Source organism: Oryzias latipes, chromosome 17 (genome assembly GCF_053564925.1).
Source record: "Oryzias latipes strain Hd-rR chromosome 17, Olatipes_Hd-rR_3.1".
Lineage (NCBI taxonomy): Eukaryota > Metazoa > Chordata > Actinopteri > Beloniformes > Adrianichthyidae > Oryzias > Oryzias latipes.
The window spans coordinates 16,805,111-16,821,074 of NC_136253.1; the positions used below are offsets into that span (position 1 = coordinate 16,805,111).

Sequence of the window (15,964 nt, forward strand, 5' to 3'; positions counted from 1 at the left end):
AGCCCTACTTAACTCCCGTGTTTTGCTTTCTGCCGACCCCATTGTCAGAATTTTGAGACTAAAGTCAGAATCTGAGATTACAGAGTCCTGGAAGCAAATGTGTACAGGAAGCAGTGCAGACTTTCATGAGTGAAATTGATAAATTCACATATAGATGTCTCTCCGGGTGGTTGAGCTTATCGCTGGACTATTTGTTTAACGTTACAACTGAAGGTGATTAAAGTAGATGTTTTTTTGATCAGTGCATTTCTAAAGCTCTGATCTGATTGACCCTCCTCCAGTCAGAATATGATAAACTGTCATGTGTGGCAGAGGAAGCTGGGGTCTAGATGTATCTGTAAACCCTTTAATACAGAATAAAAAGAGCACTTTCACTTTACCATCTGGATACAACAACAAAAAAATCAAATTTTACGTATTTTTTCCTTGTTCAAATTATTTGGTACAACAAGGTTTTCCTGGTGAGGTGAGGGTCAAATAACTACAAAGCAGTTCAAACTATTGTGATATTATAGTTTTCCAGATATCCTTTATTTGTTTCTGTAATAAATTAAGAATTTAACCTTTTTCCCAACATCAGTCCTGAACCAATATCAAATATATTCACAGCCATGCCCTACAAGGAGGAAGACCATGGGCCTGTTTCAGAAAGGAGGTTAAGTGTAAACTCAGAGTGGGTTAACCCTGAAATCAGGGAAACCCTGGGTTTTCCGTTTCAGAATGGGAGGTTTGTTAAACCAGAGAAAGCAGAGTAAGTCAAACCCGTTTCTGAAAGAGAGGTAACTTCTACTCGGAGTCAGTGTCCATGGTTACTTACTCTGTGAACCTAACCTGGTCGGGAGCAGGTTTTATTCTCTAAACTCAAAGTTTCTGCCCGTCCCCTCCCCTTTTTAAAGACGAAGCGGTATTTTTTGCTTTAACCTCATTGCCCACATTCCCGTCACACAGAGACGGTCTAAGTGACAAGAATGGCTTGTCCTTTTTTGGAGGACCCAATAGACGAGGAGGCTGCATTCATTCCTAGAGAATTACATTTACGTCGTGCGAGGATTTTGAGAAGACTCGATTTTTTGTCATTTCCCCATACGTTTTTGTTTGAGTTTTACCGTTTTTCGTTGCAATCAATTACATATACAATGAAAACAACATTAGATATATATTGCTATGTAGATGTTTCATATGTCAAATATTGTCAACAAAGCCTACATCCATGACATGCTCACATTTGACCTGATTGAATTATGTTTTTATACTTCATTTTTAGCTGCTGCCATGTTCTTTTAATTCCTGCAGGATTGAATATACATGAAAATGAAATCAGGGACATTGAATTAGATTACTGTATCAATTACTTTTTGGAAACACCATTTTCTAGCACTGCTTACTTTCTTAATCCCGTATAAACCTATACCACTTGATCAATACAAGGGTAGTGTTGCAGTGTGTATGTGCTGAGCGGGGTGCGATCCACGAGTGACAAGGGGAGGGGCAAGTGCAGGTGCAGATGGGGGGGGGGGGGGTGAGCGTGGTATATATTGTGTGTTCGGAGGACGGAGCACTTAGTTAAATAAAGAGAAGGTGTCATTCCCAGAATAACTGTTTTGGAGTCATTCTTAATCCGCTCTGGAGGTTGAGGGTTTCCAACGGGATGTGAACCCCGAAGGAGATTTCCCTTCGGCCCTGAAGGAAATCTCCCCTGCGCTTCTGACCACGGTCGGTCGGAAAGACGAGAGAAAAGAAAGGAGAAGTCTTCGCGCAGCGAAAGGTTCAACAGTAGACAAAAGTTCACTTTAAAAACACAATTGCATGTATTAATATTAAACTGACCAAAGTTTGCAAGAGGGGAAGGTTAACAAAAAAGTCCTCTAAACATTATCAACATAAAATGCATTTTCCCCCCAGATTGGTTCTGTACACTATGCAGCATTTCATGCAATTACACCAGGAATAACACTTCAAAAGTACTCCTAAATATCGCCATTTTTTAATTCACACCTTACGCTATTTAAAAAGTTATTACAGCCAATATTTTATAACAATGATTTAAATGCAAACTTACGCATTAACTTGAGCAGCTATGTTTTCCCACGCTAACTGTCTCTGTTTTGCAGATGCAGCGGTGTTGCTTTTCTTCTGGAATATGTGCTCATATTCACTGTAACTCTGCAGCAGCACGTCAAGTTCAGCTGGCGAAAAATACGCAGACCTCTTTTTTTCCACGGTTGCCATGGTGACTCGTAATATCTGCGCTCCATTGATAATGGCTTTTTATAGTCACGGTGCGCACGCTTAACTCCGAATCAGTCCACTCAGAGTTGATTGACCTAACTCGGATCAGCTTCTCTGAAACAGAAAAACTCACAGTTGTTAATCTCTCGATTGACCAACTCAGAGTTCAAGTTTAACCTCAGAGTTGGTTGAACCTCCTTTCTGAAACAGGCCCCTGGAATCCTTGTTTGTTTGTTTGTGTTAATTCTCAAAAAAAAAAGTTAAAACTGAAATTGATGTTGAAATTTCTTTTTCCTGATGGGCCATAATTTGCTTCGGTCCCATTGATTGTGTGCATTGACAGTGAATGAGAACTGGAGTGAGCTACCCCCCCCCCCCCCCCCCTCATCTTCCAAACAGGAAGTACCTGCTGGTCAAAGCCAAGCTCCAATAGACGTCTATAGAAAACCTAAAAGCTCCTTCTCAGTCATTCTATTTTTCAGAATAACCATTCTTGCTCTGATACATTTTTTTGCATGTTGTAGCCTTTTTTTCATGATTCTTTTTCCTTTTATTGCAAGTTATAAACTGACCAATCAAATGCCTCAGTAAAAGTATGTGGTCTCTCATCAAACGTTTGGAACATTTGATTGACAGATTCTCCCGAGCCCACTTTCAGGTGGAAGGAGTGTGGACTTCCAACAAGCTCTCTCCGGATTGCTGAAAGCGGTTGCCATAGAAACATTGACTCAGACTAACACAGACCGATCACTGCTTACTGATGTTGTCAGGCTCCAGTATGGTGACCTCCGAATTGCGAAAAATGGTGATTAAATGGACTTCATTCACTTGGAGCCAGAAGTAAACCATTTTCAGTGGCTGACGTGACACTCACTCATTCCAGTTCTCCTATACAGTCAAAATTCCATACATTATGGACAGATACACAACCTTTGGGGGTCTCTGAGTTTGCCAAGAAGCTGCAAACAAGTCAATTAACCAGCAAAATCCTATAGAGGCCACTAAAAGTAAAAGTATTCATGATTAATCAAAGCTCGTCACACAGGAGGAAGCTGGAGAAATTCCACTGCTGCATCTCAGTAAGAGAAGACAACAGCGAGGTCATATTGCTAACCGATGCGTCCCTCAGGGGGTTTGTACTGGGAGGAGGCCCCCATGACTAGAGGGCCTGAGTCTGGGATGCCTTGGAGTTCCTCCTGTAGAACTGAAGGTTGTATTTGTGTTCATGGAGACTGTTGCCCCCATAACTCAGCTCTGGATAAGCAGGAAAAGATGGATGTGAAAATGTATTTAAAAACTGGGCTCATAATAGATACAGTACTTAGATGGCTGCCGGTCTCAGCCTGTCAACTGTGCGCTGCGCGCGGTTGCTACGGCATCTCGAAGGGTTCCATCTGCGCAGCCGCAGCAGGTACGGTGGCTCGCAGGGGTCAGTCCGCGCAGCCGCTGACGATGGGAGACGATCTCTGCGAAGAGCTCGAGGATTTAGTTCATTTTTCGGTGCACGACCTGCCGGCGCGAGGCTATGTCGTCATGGAGGAGATCCGGCGTCAGGGCAAGCTCTGTGACGTCACACTCAAGGTAAAAACTCCCTTCGTTTGAGGCCAGTCCGCCTACCGGCTACCATGCTAACAACATGCTAACAGCAGATTATGACGAGAGCTGATCGGGTTGTGACGTCACTGCAAGGTTCTGAGACTGAGGTGTGTGTGAACGTGCCCCCTTTCTGATGGACGGGCGTTTCCGCCATCGATAAGTGGCATTAGAACTGATCACATGATCGATCACGGTGATCCGCTTGACTGCGCCTGCATTAGTGGCTTAGGTACGTCACAGGAAGGTTGTCCAGTGACTGCAGACAGCTTCAGGTTCAGAGCAGGAGCAGATCTACACACGTACACATGTATTTCCGGGTCTGAGCTAGACCTGGTCACGTGACCATGAAGGAGCAGGTGTCAGGAGCTCGAAGGCTCAGATTTTGGATTGGATTTTTCAAAACATCTGGTCAAAAAGGTGTGACCGACACCTTTCAGTGGCCAGTGCCTCCAGCAGCATAGAGCAGCACCATCAGCACCAGAACAAGCAGGTTCTGTTGGTGTGTTTTCCGGTGCTGTAAGCTAGTGGAAGAGAATTAAACCGATTGATGACAGGAAGAGGTTGGGCTCACCCCGCACCGACTGTACTGTAATTTCTGACCAATTACTGCTCTACTCTCCAGAAACTATGTCCTAGAAAACCACACAGATTTTATGAGATTTTGGCTAAAGTCGACGTGAAAGACCAATTTTTACTTTCATTCAAAAGATGATGAGAGTGGGACTTTAAGGGGATCTAACAGGACTTTGCTTCTTGACGGATTCAAATGAATTTCATGTAGTTCTCTGGTACATTTTGGTGTGTCTTGGTCACAGTCTCGCCTGTCTTGGGATGCTGAGTGCAGTTCTTTCAGCTGGAGCTGCCTGTAACCTGAGAACATCTGTTGAAACAGATCATAGAACAGGTGATCTAACCCGAGGTTCCACCTGCAGGTGGGCGATCACAAGTTCAGCGCCCATCGCATCGTCCTGGCGGCCTCCATCCCTTACTTCCACGCCATGTTCACCAACGACATGGTGGAGTGCAAGCAGGACGAGATCCTCATGCAGGGCATGGACCCCAGGTAAGCAGCTGTGGAGGCAGGGCGTCAGGTATGAGATGCTCAGGGTCAGCAGAACCGGAATGAGCAGTGTCTTTGCTGCAGCGCTCTGGAGGCTCTCATCAACTTTGCATACAGCGGCCATGTGGCCATCGACCAACAGAACGTTCAGGCTCTCCTGATCGGCTCCAGCTTTCTCCAGCTGCAGAACGTCAAAGACGCCTGCTGCTCCTTCCTGCAGGAGAGGTGAGTGCCGCGGCACTGGCCTGGAAAACTGTCAGATCCCGCTGTCAGTGGAGTAACTGTGTTCTGGGTCAGGTTACACCCCAAGAACTGTCTGGGCGTTCGACAGTTCGCGGAAACCATGATGTGCACAACGCTGTACGACTCAGCCAACAGCTACCTTCACCAGCACTTTGTGGACGTCTCCCTGTCGGAGGAGTTCCTGGGTTTGAGGACTGAGGAGGTGCTGGAGCTGGTGGGCTGTGACGAGCTCAACGTGAAAGCAGAGGAGCAGGTGAGAGGCATCATGGGAGATGTTCTAGAGCAGCGGTCCCCAACCCCGGGGCCGCGGACCGGTACCGGTCTGTTGTTCATTTGGCACCGGGCCGCACGGAAAGTATAAAGAACTTGTATTACTTCCGTTTTATTTATTTCAGAATCTGAAAAATGTTTTATTTTGAAAAATTGCCCGATTCTCTATGTCGATCTTGATGCAGGCCTAGGCGCTCTTCTCTGTCACGTTATATGATACCGCTAAAATAAAACCCAGGAGCTAGCAAAATGAGTAAAAACAAACGTCTTGAAAGTTTCTTTGCCAAGGGGAAAACGCCCAGCCAGGAGACAGAAGAGGGAGCCTTCCACTTCCAGAAAAAAAGAAAGCTACATTTGATAGACAGTACTTCTATTTTGCACCATGAGTGTGGGAATCGGAGAGGATGATGACAGCTGTGCGAATTACAATGTTACACATGTCAAAATAAAAGCTCAGGACTCACCTTGTTACGTCCATGATCCTTTTTTTATCATAGCGTTGCTACATTAATTGTCAGCCCACACCTGAGAAACCGGTCCGTGAAAACTTTGTATGATGTCCTACCGGTCTGTGGCTTTAAAAAGGTTGGGGACCACTGATCTAGAGGGGGATGCCGAAAATTTCTGAATGAAGACACATGGTTATATTGTGGAAACCTAGGGATACCTGTGCAGGTGCACGGCATCTGTCACAATCACATGATGGCGCCATGTTCAGGTGTGTTGATGGGGTTTGTATGTGACACCTGTGTAGGTGTTTGAGGCGGTGCTAACGTGGGTTTATCACGACCGGGAACGGCGGGAGTCCCTGCTCCCGGAGCTGCTGTCAAAGATCCGACTTCCTCTGTGCCGCCCTCAGTTCCTGTCGGACCGGGTCCAGCAGGACGAGCTGATTCGCTGCTGCCACAAGTGCAGGTGAGTCCATAGCACTGAGATGCTCACAGGTGTGTAAATCTTTCTATACAAGATGGTAAATATTTCTTTAAACGTGCCTGCTCTGCTTGTTTTATTTTTGATTCCTTCCTGATTGATTGGCATGTCACTGATCAACGGATCCATTCTTCTCAGAGATTTGGTCGATGAAGCTAAAGATTTCCACCTCATGCCGCAGCGGCGTCCACATCTCCCCCCCTTTAAAACCAGACAGAGGAGCTGCTCCTCCATCACAGGACTCATCTACGCAGTTGGCGGTCTGAACAGCTCAGGTCAGCTGCTCATCTTTAGTAAATTCAATTCATTTAGAAAACTCCAGTTTATTACTAAGGTTCTCTTTAAGGACTACAGAAAAACATTAAAACGTCAGGCAGATCTTTATTGAATATTATGCTATAATCAAATTCGATGGCCGCTTTCAGCCAGACTTCTATCTCTCTGTGTCCCCCGAGTTGCTGTCCTGCAATAGTCAGGGGACGGAAAAAATAAAGATGAGAATAAAATTAGACAACTTTTTTATTATTTTCTGGATTACATCATCAACACGTCACGGACCAAAGCTTAGTTTCTGATTGGTTGATAGACGCAAATTCTTCACCAAAGTTAAGATGGTATATTTTCCTGCTGTCCAAAATAGGCTGCCGCCAGATTGCGGCGTATACCGCACAGATACCCGACGCTCAAATCGCACCGCAGCCCCTCTTTTTGCGCCTGTACATTGACTTAACATTGAAACTAGCCGCCCCTGACACGTGAATTGCATTCAGTGTGAATGTAGCTTAAGAAATACAATAAAAAGAGAAAAGATCTTTTGTAAAGGCATGAAATAAAACCTAATTTATAATTTAAAGATTCTCTGTGTTTTAAGCCTTTAGACTTGGACTAAACAGTATTGGACTAAGAACAGAACCCTGTGGTACACCTTGATCTCTTTCTTCCACAGGGGACTCCTTAAACCTGGTTGAGGTTTTTGACCCATTGGGGAACTTTTGGGAGCGCTGCCAGCCAATGAGGACAGCTCGCAGCAGAGTGGGAGTGGCTGTCGTTAACGGTCTGCTGTATGCCATTGGTGGCTATGATGGACAATCGCGGCTCAGCACAGTAGAGGTGTACAACCCAGAGGCAGACAGCTGGATGCAGGTCTCAAGCATGAACAGCCAGCGCAGGTCAGTTATCAGACAGATTGAACAACCCTGGAGTTAACCCTTTAACACCAGAGCTTGAGCTCCAGTATCGACGTTCTTTCAATTACCGTAACTCTTCAACCGTTGACGCGATCAAGAAAATTCCAATCGATTCTGAAGCAGAGGAAAGTAGCTTTGCACTGATGTGCAACACCTCACAGTAGGGACTTGTTTACAGCTTTTCTTTGCGTCAGAACTGGCTTGTTTACATTGATTGCGTAAACCAGGGGTCCCCAAATCCGGGCCTCAAGGGCCGGTGTCCTTCAAGTTTCCAACCAACCTGCCATTAAAGCTCCTTATTGGCCAAACACACCTGATCCAGGTAATCAGAAGCAAAATAAGGCAAGATTTCTGAAAAACCAGCAGGAGGCCGGCCGTCCAGGCCTGGATTTGGGCACTTGTGTCGTTCAAAAAGTGTTACTTTGCTGTCCCCGGTTAAAGGCTCCAAACTCTGACCGATCCTCTGAACCAATCATTGATCCGCTGTCATCCTCAGCGCCATGGGAACTGTTGTGGTTGACGGACACATCTACGTGTGCGGCGGGTATGATGGGAAGTCCTCCCTGAATTCTGTGGAGTGTTACTCTCCAGAGACTGACAGGTCAGTTCGGATAGACCGCACCAGTGGGGGTGCGTGGTTTATGTGTTGTCCTAAGTATCAAACAGGAAGCCGCCCCCGCAGCACGGGGTGTCTAGATTAAAAAAAACCCTCCTTCCTGTCATGTGACGTGCCTGCTGCTTCTCTTCAGGTGGGTGGTGGTGACAGAGATGAGTGCCAGCCGCAGTGCGGCCGGTGTGACGGTGTTTGAGGGGAGGATCTTTGTGTCGGGGGGCCATGATGGCCTGCAGATCTTCAACACGGTGAGTTAGAGCCCCCCTCCCACACTATCATGTTGGGTGATGTCATCATAATGTGTCTGATGCCCTGCCTCCTCAGGTGGAGTACTACAACCATCACACCAACTGCTGGCACTTAGCCCCCCCCATGCTGAACAAGCGTTGTCGTCATGGGGCAGCAGTCCTGGGCAGCCACATGTATGTGGCTGGGGGGTACGACGGCTCGGGCTTCCTGAGCGGGGCGGAGGTGTACAGCTCAGCATCGGGACAGTGGAGCCTCCTGGTACCCATGAACACGCGGCGCAGCCGGGTGTCACTGGTTGCCACCGGCGGCCGCCTGTTTGCGGTCGGCGGGTATGACGGGCAGTCGAACCTCAGCTCTGTGGAAATGTACAATCCCGACACCAATCGTTGGACTTTTATGGCCGCCATGGCGAGCCACGAGGGAGGGGTTGGTGTCGGCTGCATCCCCCTGCCGCCGGCTTAAACAAACCACTCAGGATCGAGGGGGTCAAGACCCCTCTGGAGATGTTTTCTGAGCTGTATGGGTACGACGGCAGGCTCAAAGTGGCGTCCATGCCTGGCCTGTGGTATTCTGGGAAAAACTAGTGCGTGTGTGGATGATTCATGTAGATTCCGATGTTGAACGTGACCAGTCAGAAGGGACTTCCTCCAAAGCTGCAGACAGGAGGAACATTCTGACACGCCTCCTCTTCTGTGGCCTGACTGCAGGTGTGGAGAGGTGGGGCTGAAGAGGGCGCCTGCAGGAGGCGCTGCTGCTCCTCCTCAGCGTTTGCACGTCTTCAGCAGCCGTTCAGGACTCTCTGTGCATCAGCAGAAGATCGAACTTTACCTGTTTTTGATTATTTATCAGCTGTCTGTGTCTTCCTCACGGATCAATAAAGACAAAACGTCTCGGTTTAGAACCGCCTGATGTTCTGTGTTCACATCAGCCCCCAAAGTTCTGGCCTGTCTTTGCCCTGTTCTTACCTGGTTCTGATCCGTTTTGGCTTCATAATGCCTTTGCTTTGAACAGGTTCTGTCCTCTTCGTGTTCTGGGCCGCCTCTGACCCAACAGTGACCACGTTCAGGCTGGTTCTGACTCAGTCCCAGGCTCTCTGCATGTAGGTTCATATATCAGCCTGCACCCTTTCTATGGTGGCTTTTAGAAGTGGGCGGTAATCTCAGAGACTAACTGGACTGGAGTCGTGTGACTCAGAAGCAGGAAGTTGTCTGAGGTAATGCTGTTGAGCCCATAGGTGTGTTTTCTGGAGAAACGTCTGTCAGCCTGAGCTGAGCCCCCCCTCTAAACCAGGGGGGACAAACACCAGGCCTCCTGCTGCTTTTCCAGAAACCCTGCCTTATCCACCACTGATCACCATGATCAGGTGTGTTTAGCCAACAAGGAGCTTCAATGGCCGGTTGTTTGAAAAACTTGTAGGATCCCGTCCCTCGAGGCCTGGATTCTGACCCCCCCCTGCTCTCTGACCATATGTCCATAGTCCAGTGTGAACAGCATGTGCATAACATGTGCGTTTAGCCCATACGCAGATTTACACAGACTTTTCATTGGAAGTGGCCACTCAAATGTGCGTCACCAAGGGCGGCGTGAATGATGCTTCACAGTTTCACTCGAGGAAGTGGGCGGGGCTAAACCAGAACTGCTGCTGCAGTCTGCAGAGGACCTGCACAGGAGTGTTTCACTAAACTAAGATTGAATCTGGATTATCCAGATATTCCAGATGCATTTATCCATAAAGCATGACTGTTTAAACGCAGTCAAGAGATTTATTTTGAGCGGCGATGAGCTAATTTTAGATACATTTAAAGTTAGCATGGATTTTATTGTGTGAGGTCCTGCTGATCCAGAACAGGCCAACATCAGAAGTCAGTGGTTGATTCATCCTTTTGTGTTCAATCACAAAATTTTTTTTGTCTGCAACATCTTGTTTAATGATCATAAATGATCACAGACAGTCTTTTTTCATGTATATTCAAATCAGCATTTCAAGTTTGATCAAAAAAGTCAAACCTCTGATAGATGTTTTAGAGCTGTTTCCTCCTAGCTGCAGTTTCCCTGTTTGCAGACGATGCTGTGTTCTTTCTCTTTAGACAACACAGTCATGACTTCGCTTTGCCCTCTATTGTAAAAATGATCTAAATCTCTTAATAAAAGTATTTGCTAAATGCTAATGATGCAGCCTAAGATAATATTTGTTATGCGGAGCGTTAGTGCGTGCCACGGATGCAAATATCCCAGAAGTCTCCACCTGGACACACCTGTCACAGAAAAGTCCGGGCTTTTCTGATCAAACCAAGATGTAAGTTATCCTGAATGTCCTAAATCTGGTCTTGTACCCCGTTCAGGTGTAACCAGTCTTGAAGCACCTGAATGCAGCATTACATTTACTTTATTCTCTATAAGAAAACAGCAAACATGCTCCACAGCACAACCAGGAGGATGTTCAGATGTTCTGACCCAAAGCTCTTCTACATCACAGTGATGGTGAGCTGTGCACCGCCTCCTCCGTCACACCTGAACAGCTGAGTCCTTCAGGTGAGCTTTAGAATGCTTGTTCCTCTGCACGAAGACTCAAAAGAGTTCAGGACGCCAGCCGGTCCAGATTCTGGATGTCTTCACTGTTCTGGAGGTGCTGGAGTTGCACCCTCACACTCTGCATTCGGAGCTGTACACCTGCAGGTAAACCACCTCATTAGTTAATATTGATTGAATGAGAATATCTGACAGAGCAGCTACAGATGGTGCTGCCTTCAAAGACTCTCTTGTAAACGTGTGCATGCTATATGATGTTTGCCTCATGTTTGTTAGGAGGACTAGAGTGGTATTGAGCTGGTCCCTGTCGTCATGGTGACCATGCTGTGTTGGTGGACTCACTGCGTGGTGGTAGTGGGTTGGAAGCGGCTCTCCTCCCCGTCCAGGATGCCGTGGTAAAGGCCGATCTCCTGCTCTAGCTTCTGTTTGTTGCTTAGCAACGTGTCGTAGTCGCGGCGCTGCTGCTCGATCTCTTCGCGCACGTCAGCCAGCTCCGCCTCCAGCTTGGAAACCACGGAGCCCAGGTTCTGCAGCTCCAGCTGGTGCCAGTGCCGCGCGTCCGTCAGTGAGCTCTCCAGGCCTCGTTTCTGCAGGAGGACAGGTGCTGGTGTCATTTGACTAAACTCAGGGGACCGATAATACCCCCCACCCTCACCACCAACACACATACATCCCTATTTCTCACCAGTGCTCTGATGGACTCAGTCTCTGCCTGCAGACTCTGGATTTTGCAGCCAGTCTCGCTGCATTCGGCCTTCAGCGCCTCCACCTGCTCCTCCTCCGGGCTCAGCCTGCTGCTGGTGCACGGCGCCTCCTGCGCATGCACACAGGTCAGAGCCGCGCACACACCTGCATACACATTTGCCCAGGTGACCCGCCTCACCTTACACTCCTGGTAGTTGTCGGCCTCAACGCGATTCTTCTCCGTCACCTTCTCCCAATGGCTCCTAATGTTCGCCAGGATTTGGTCCAGACTGGTTTCGATAGGAGCGTCCGGCTCGTCCACCTCACGTCCCTCCATCTGGTGGTAGAGAGCGCGCACGTCCTGCAGGGAATGAAGAGCTCAGGTAACACGACTATGAGGGGGAGCACATCTGCATGGGTCAAAGGCTTCCCTGCATTACAGCTTGCTGGTGTCAGCTCGTGTTGGGACATTCAAATGGTTCTGACTGGAAAAAAAAAAAACACAATTCTTTGGGTTCTGTTTAGGTTCTCTACTTAGTTTAGAAGAAGCTCAACTTAAGGAACCCGTGCTAGACTGACAGGAACCAGAGGGGAGATCAGGGTGAGGTTCAAACCCTGCAGTTGTGCTGAGGACTCGACCTGCTCATGGTTCTGCTCCAGGGTGCGCAGCTCCTGCCTCATCATCTCCATCTGCTCCTCCAGCTCCGCCTTCGTCACTCTGGCCTCCTGGATCACTCTGTACAGCGAGCTGATCTCCTCTTCCATGGCGCTCCGTAAAGGCTGCTCACTCTCAAACCTGTAGAGAGCAACACATTATTTAGCCGTCCACTGTGGGAGGAGCCTGGTGATGTCAGGGTCGCAGGTGACCTTCTGCAGGGCAATAAAATATGGAATGAAACTGAAAAGGAGGAAGATTGATAAAGCCATGAATTCTTAAAGCCGATTTAGCTGCTGAAGATTTTACTTAAGAAAAAGGAAATGGATCTACCAATGTGCTGAAAGGAAAACCCGGTTCCATTTATGATTGCTTTTCATCACCACAGTTGATCATTGAGGACCAACAGTTTTCTTAGGACTCTGGACTCTATCTTGGATCTTAATCCTGGCTGGAAGCACATCTTGGTCCATTTAAGCTGCTTCAGGTCCTATCAGGATCTAGTCTGTTCCATCTTTGAAAGGCTCAGACTGGCTTTTGGCATTTATGTTCCTTTATTAATTTTCTAAATCTATTTAGAAATAGATTTTTTTTGTAGTTTTGAATCAGATAAGTAAAAACTTTATTAATTCGAGCTCACATTTGTTCATTTTACAAAGAAACCAAACAAATGTGTACATTTTGAAAGCAATCTGATGCTTTAAATTGTTTGGGTCAATAGAGATACCTATCATTAATGAACACCTCCTGCTGACTCCCCCTCTTCTTCACTGACTCCTTCACGCTTTCCCTGACTCTTCCTCATGGACTCATCCTCTTCCTTCATGACTCCAGTCTGGATAAATTCTAAAATCAAGCGTCCTTAAACTTTTGGATCTTTAACCGGTACATGCCACCAGGCTGTGCCATCTAGGGGGCACTGCAACTCTAAGGACCAACACAAAGACTCAGAATTGGGGGGAGGGGGCTCTCCAGACCTTTCTTTAAAGTCCTCGGCGCTGGCTTGCACATTCTCAGTTTGTAGCATCAGACGGGCGTTGTCTAGGATGGCTTCACTGACCTGGGGGGAGCACGGGAAATAAGAGAGCTGAGAGCAACTGCAGCCGTTGGGGGGGCAGCTGTTGCCACGGAGATGTTTATCCTGGCTGAGCTGCAGGTTAACAGAAACATGTCTGTTGGGGAGAAAGCAGAACCTTCCTCCTCACCTGTCTGTAGACCTCCTCCCACTCCCTCCGGAGCGGGCCCCAGGTTCCGGCGCTGGATGCCCTGCGGTCCAGGCAGAGACGGATCTGCTGCTCCAGCTGCTGGTTCAGCTGCTCCAGCGCCCTCACCTTTTCCCGATACTCCATCAGACAGCTGTTCAGGGCCCCCGCCCCCTGCCCCCCGGCCCGTTGCCCCGTCTGTGGCAGCACCGGCACGGTGCTGCTCCTCATTCCTTGCAAGAAGACGCTGCTGATCCCCAGAGCTCTCCGGGACACCCGGGTCCCCAAGCCTGAGGCCACACCCACCGCGGGCGCAGGGCCCACAAAGACGCCGCGGGGGGCGGCGGTGCCAGCAGCTCCCATCCTCCCGCAGGAGGCAGGGGCTGGTCGCTCTGTGGACGTCTGTCCTAAAATGGACGAGCGGCGTCGGTGTAGAGGCATGACTGCAGTGGCAAACCACTCGGAGGCGTTCGGCGGCCGGATTTATGCAGGACGGCGTTCTGGAAACGCATTTGTTTGTGTGTTGGGGGCCTTTGTCCTCATAGAAACACACAGGCACATTTTAGCTGCATCAGCAGGGAGGGAGGGGGTCAGGAAGGGTCCTGAAGCCCCTATGGACTTGCACGCGCTCAGTGGGTGCACAGACCAGATTGGCTGAAGCGCACCCTCCTCTGTCTGACTGTCATCAGAACATCTACAGATGTGATAGGGAAGGAGGGGTCAAAGGTCACAAATCTGATGACAGAGTCAGAACAGATAATGAATAGAAGACCTGCGTCTCTTCTAGAGGACGAGAGTTTCATGGAGGACGTGAGGGGAGTCAGATCGATCCCCCCGCCTTCAGTCATGCAGACAGACTCGCTTTGGCCTCCAGGAGGTTCTGTTGTGTTTGTGCAGAAGTTCAGATTTACGTGGAAATTGGGTTCAATCTCAACAGGAAGTGGTGAATACCAATGCAGAATCAGTCTCTCTAAGCTGTTTCTATTCGTTTACCTTCAAAGTACCCGAAACCCTCAGAGTGGAAGATGAAGGCGATGAAGATTGAAAGTTTGCCCTTGTTGCCATGGAGCTCTAGTTAATAACAGATGTTCAGTTACTGTGTATTCATCTCTTTCCTAGTATCTAACTGCCAGAATGACTAACTTACTGAATTTCCGTGGTGCTTGAGCAGATCTTTCAGTCTCTAACCGGTCATCCTTGCTGAGTCTCTGTTTTTTTTTTCCAATTCTTTGATCTAAAGGGACTTTTCTGCACCATTGTCAGCTTTGCTTGCTCAGTACGGGAATTACACTGAAAGCCGGGCTGTAACAACGAATCAATTTAATCAATGAATGGATTTACAGTCCAACCAGATCAATCTGTCTGAGGCAGGCTGTTAATCGAATTAACCTATACCTTCATACAATCGTTTCATAATGTAAAGAAATCAGTTAAATCGGTTAGTTCAAAAGGGGCCCAAGTCCACGATTTTTCAAAATAGAGATATTATATGTTCTATGGTCTTCAAGGGAAAAGCTATCTGTTAGTGCAAAAAAGTCCCAAGTCCGTTGTAATGTACTGACTATGCTTGACATTTAAAATGCATTGAGTGCAAAATTCCTGGACTTAGGCCTCTCTTGCATGGGTTTAGCTTTCTGCCATAGATGGCAGCACTAGTTATCCAGTATGGCAGCGTCCCTGTTTAATTCAAGAAGGGCCCAAGTCCAGAGTCTTTACTTTGCCAGTCCTCTGACATTATAAAAGTGAGGTGCTTCATATTATATAGCATTTGGAAGCTATTATCTGGGGCTAAATCTGGGTAAAGTATTAATCATTTGGTGTAGCCTCCCTTTAAGCTTTGCAATTAAAATCATTTCCTGGAAAAACAAACCTCTTGCACTTGGGCCCCTTTTGAACTAACAGATTCATTTGTATTGGAAAATACCATTTGGATTGAGGTACATTCAAGCTTTTTTCACTATAACGTAAAAACGATCAAGTGCATCACAGCGGACAGCACACACGTGATGGCACAGACAGAACACTTCAGTTTAAGTTTGGGTTGGCCTCTGTCCAGCCCACCAGCAGACGGTAAAAACCAGTTCCAGACTGAGTTGGTGCACAAGAGTGTCTCGACCATGAAAATATCTAAGGTCATCTAAAGCCTAACTAAGGTCACCTTCCTTTTTTTTTTTCTTTTTCTTTCACAACAACAAACCTGTACTGGTTTAACCAAAACCGCTGCTTCAGGTTCCAGAACAGACTCTACTGCTGCCAGTCTAACAGGACCGTTTGTGGCCTTGTGGCCTTCAGTCAAAGCAACAGGCAGTTCTTTCCTGTGTCTGTTGCTCAACTGTGGGTTCAGAAACATCTCCGGCCACAGGACCTCTAAAAGCAGGTCGGTGCTGCAATGATGCATTCTGGGAGAAAGGTTTAAACCTGCAGTTCAGTTGTTCAGATTGTCAGCAGACTGTCATAACAGATGGAGTAGACAGGATTTTAGAGAACCAAGTTCAGTTTCAAAACACAAACAGGATG

General features: G+C 47.5%; 2 protein-coding genes and 1 long non-coding RNA gene across 4 annotated transcripts; 2 read left to right on the forward strand and 1 right to left on the reverse strand.

Annotated features, from left to right (window-relative positions):
* The first annotated feature begins 3,627 nt into the window (after positions 1-3,627).
* Positions 3,628-9,278, forward strand: klhl18 (kelch-like family member 18). 2 transcript variants are annotated; one of them, XM_004078856.5, is made up of 10 exons: positions 3,628-3,810; positions 4,758-4,888; positions 4,970-5,110; positions 5,183-5,381; positions 6,153-6,313; positions 6,467-6,603; positions 7,275-7,497; positions 8,012-8,116; positions 8,265-8,376; positions 8,453-9,278. In XM_004078856.5, the coding sequence occupies exons 1-10, from the start codon at positions 3,682-3,684 to the stop codon at positions 8,837-8,839; spliced, it is 1,725 nt and encodes a 574-aa protein (XP_004078904.1). In that variant the 5' UTR covers positions 3,628-3,681; the 3' UTR covers positions 8,840-9,278. The 2 variants fall into 2 exon arrangements, with proteins under 2 accessions (XP_004078904.1, XP_078790855.1); XM_078934729.1 differs by lacking the exon at positions 3,628-3,810 and adding an exon at positions 4,255-4,385.
* Positions 9,279-10,745: 1,467 nt separating this feature from the next.
* Positions 10,746-13,922, reverse strand: bfsp2 (beaded filament structural protein 2, phakinin). Its single transcript, XM_004078857.4, has 7 exons — positions 13,451-13,922; positions 13,223-13,305; positions 12,230-12,386; positions 11,790-11,951; positions 11,592-11,720; positions 11,249-11,493; positions 10,746-11,047 (listed from the first exon to the last, which is right to left on the reverse strand). Exons 1-7 carry the CDS (start codon positions 13,886-13,888, stop codon positions 10,990-10,992), a joined length of 1,272 nt encoding a protein of 423 aa, XP_004078905.1. The 5' UTR covers positions 13,889-13,922; the 3' UTR covers positions 10,746-10,989.
* Positions 11,368-12,253, forward strand: LOC111949043 (uncharacterized). Its single transcript, XR_013650608.1, has 4 exons — positions 11,368-11,507; positions 11,595-11,736; positions 11,868-11,973; positions 12,116-12,253. It is a non-coding gene; the product is annotated as an uncharacterized LOC111949043 (long non-coding RNA).
* Positions 13,923-15,964: the final 2,042 nt, after the last annotated feature.

What these genes read in the sequence shown, in the direction of transcription:
- klhl18 (XM_004078856.5), top strand. Translation starts at nt 3,682, where the DNA reads ATGGGAGACGATCTCTGCGAAGAGCTCGAGGATTTAGTTCATTTTTCG. An exon ending in TCTGTGACGTCACACTCAAG is followed by an intron (nt 3,811 to 4,757) that starts GTAAAAACTCCC and finishes TTCCACCTGCAG; the next exon opens with GTGGGCGATCACAAGTTCAG. An exon ending in TGCTCCTTCCTGCAGGAGAG is followed by an intron (nt 5,111 to 5,182) that starts GTGAGTGCCGCG and finishes GTTCTGGGTCAG; the next exon opens with GTTACACCCCAAGAACTGTC.
- bfsp2 (XM_004078857.4), bottom strand. Translation starts at nt 13,888, where the DNA reads ATGCCTCTACACCGACGCCGCTCGTCCATTTTAGGACAGACGTCCACA. An exon ending in ACAACTACCAGGAGTGTAAG is followed by an intron (nt 11,721 to 11,789) that starts GTGAGGCGGGTC and finishes GTGCATGCGCAG; the next exon opens with GAGGCGCCGTGCACCAGCAG. An exon ending in CAACCCACTACCACCACGCA is followed by an intron (nt 11,048 to 11,248) that starts GTGAGTCCACCA and finishes GTTTACCTGCAG; the next exon opens with GTGTACAGCTCCGAATGCAG.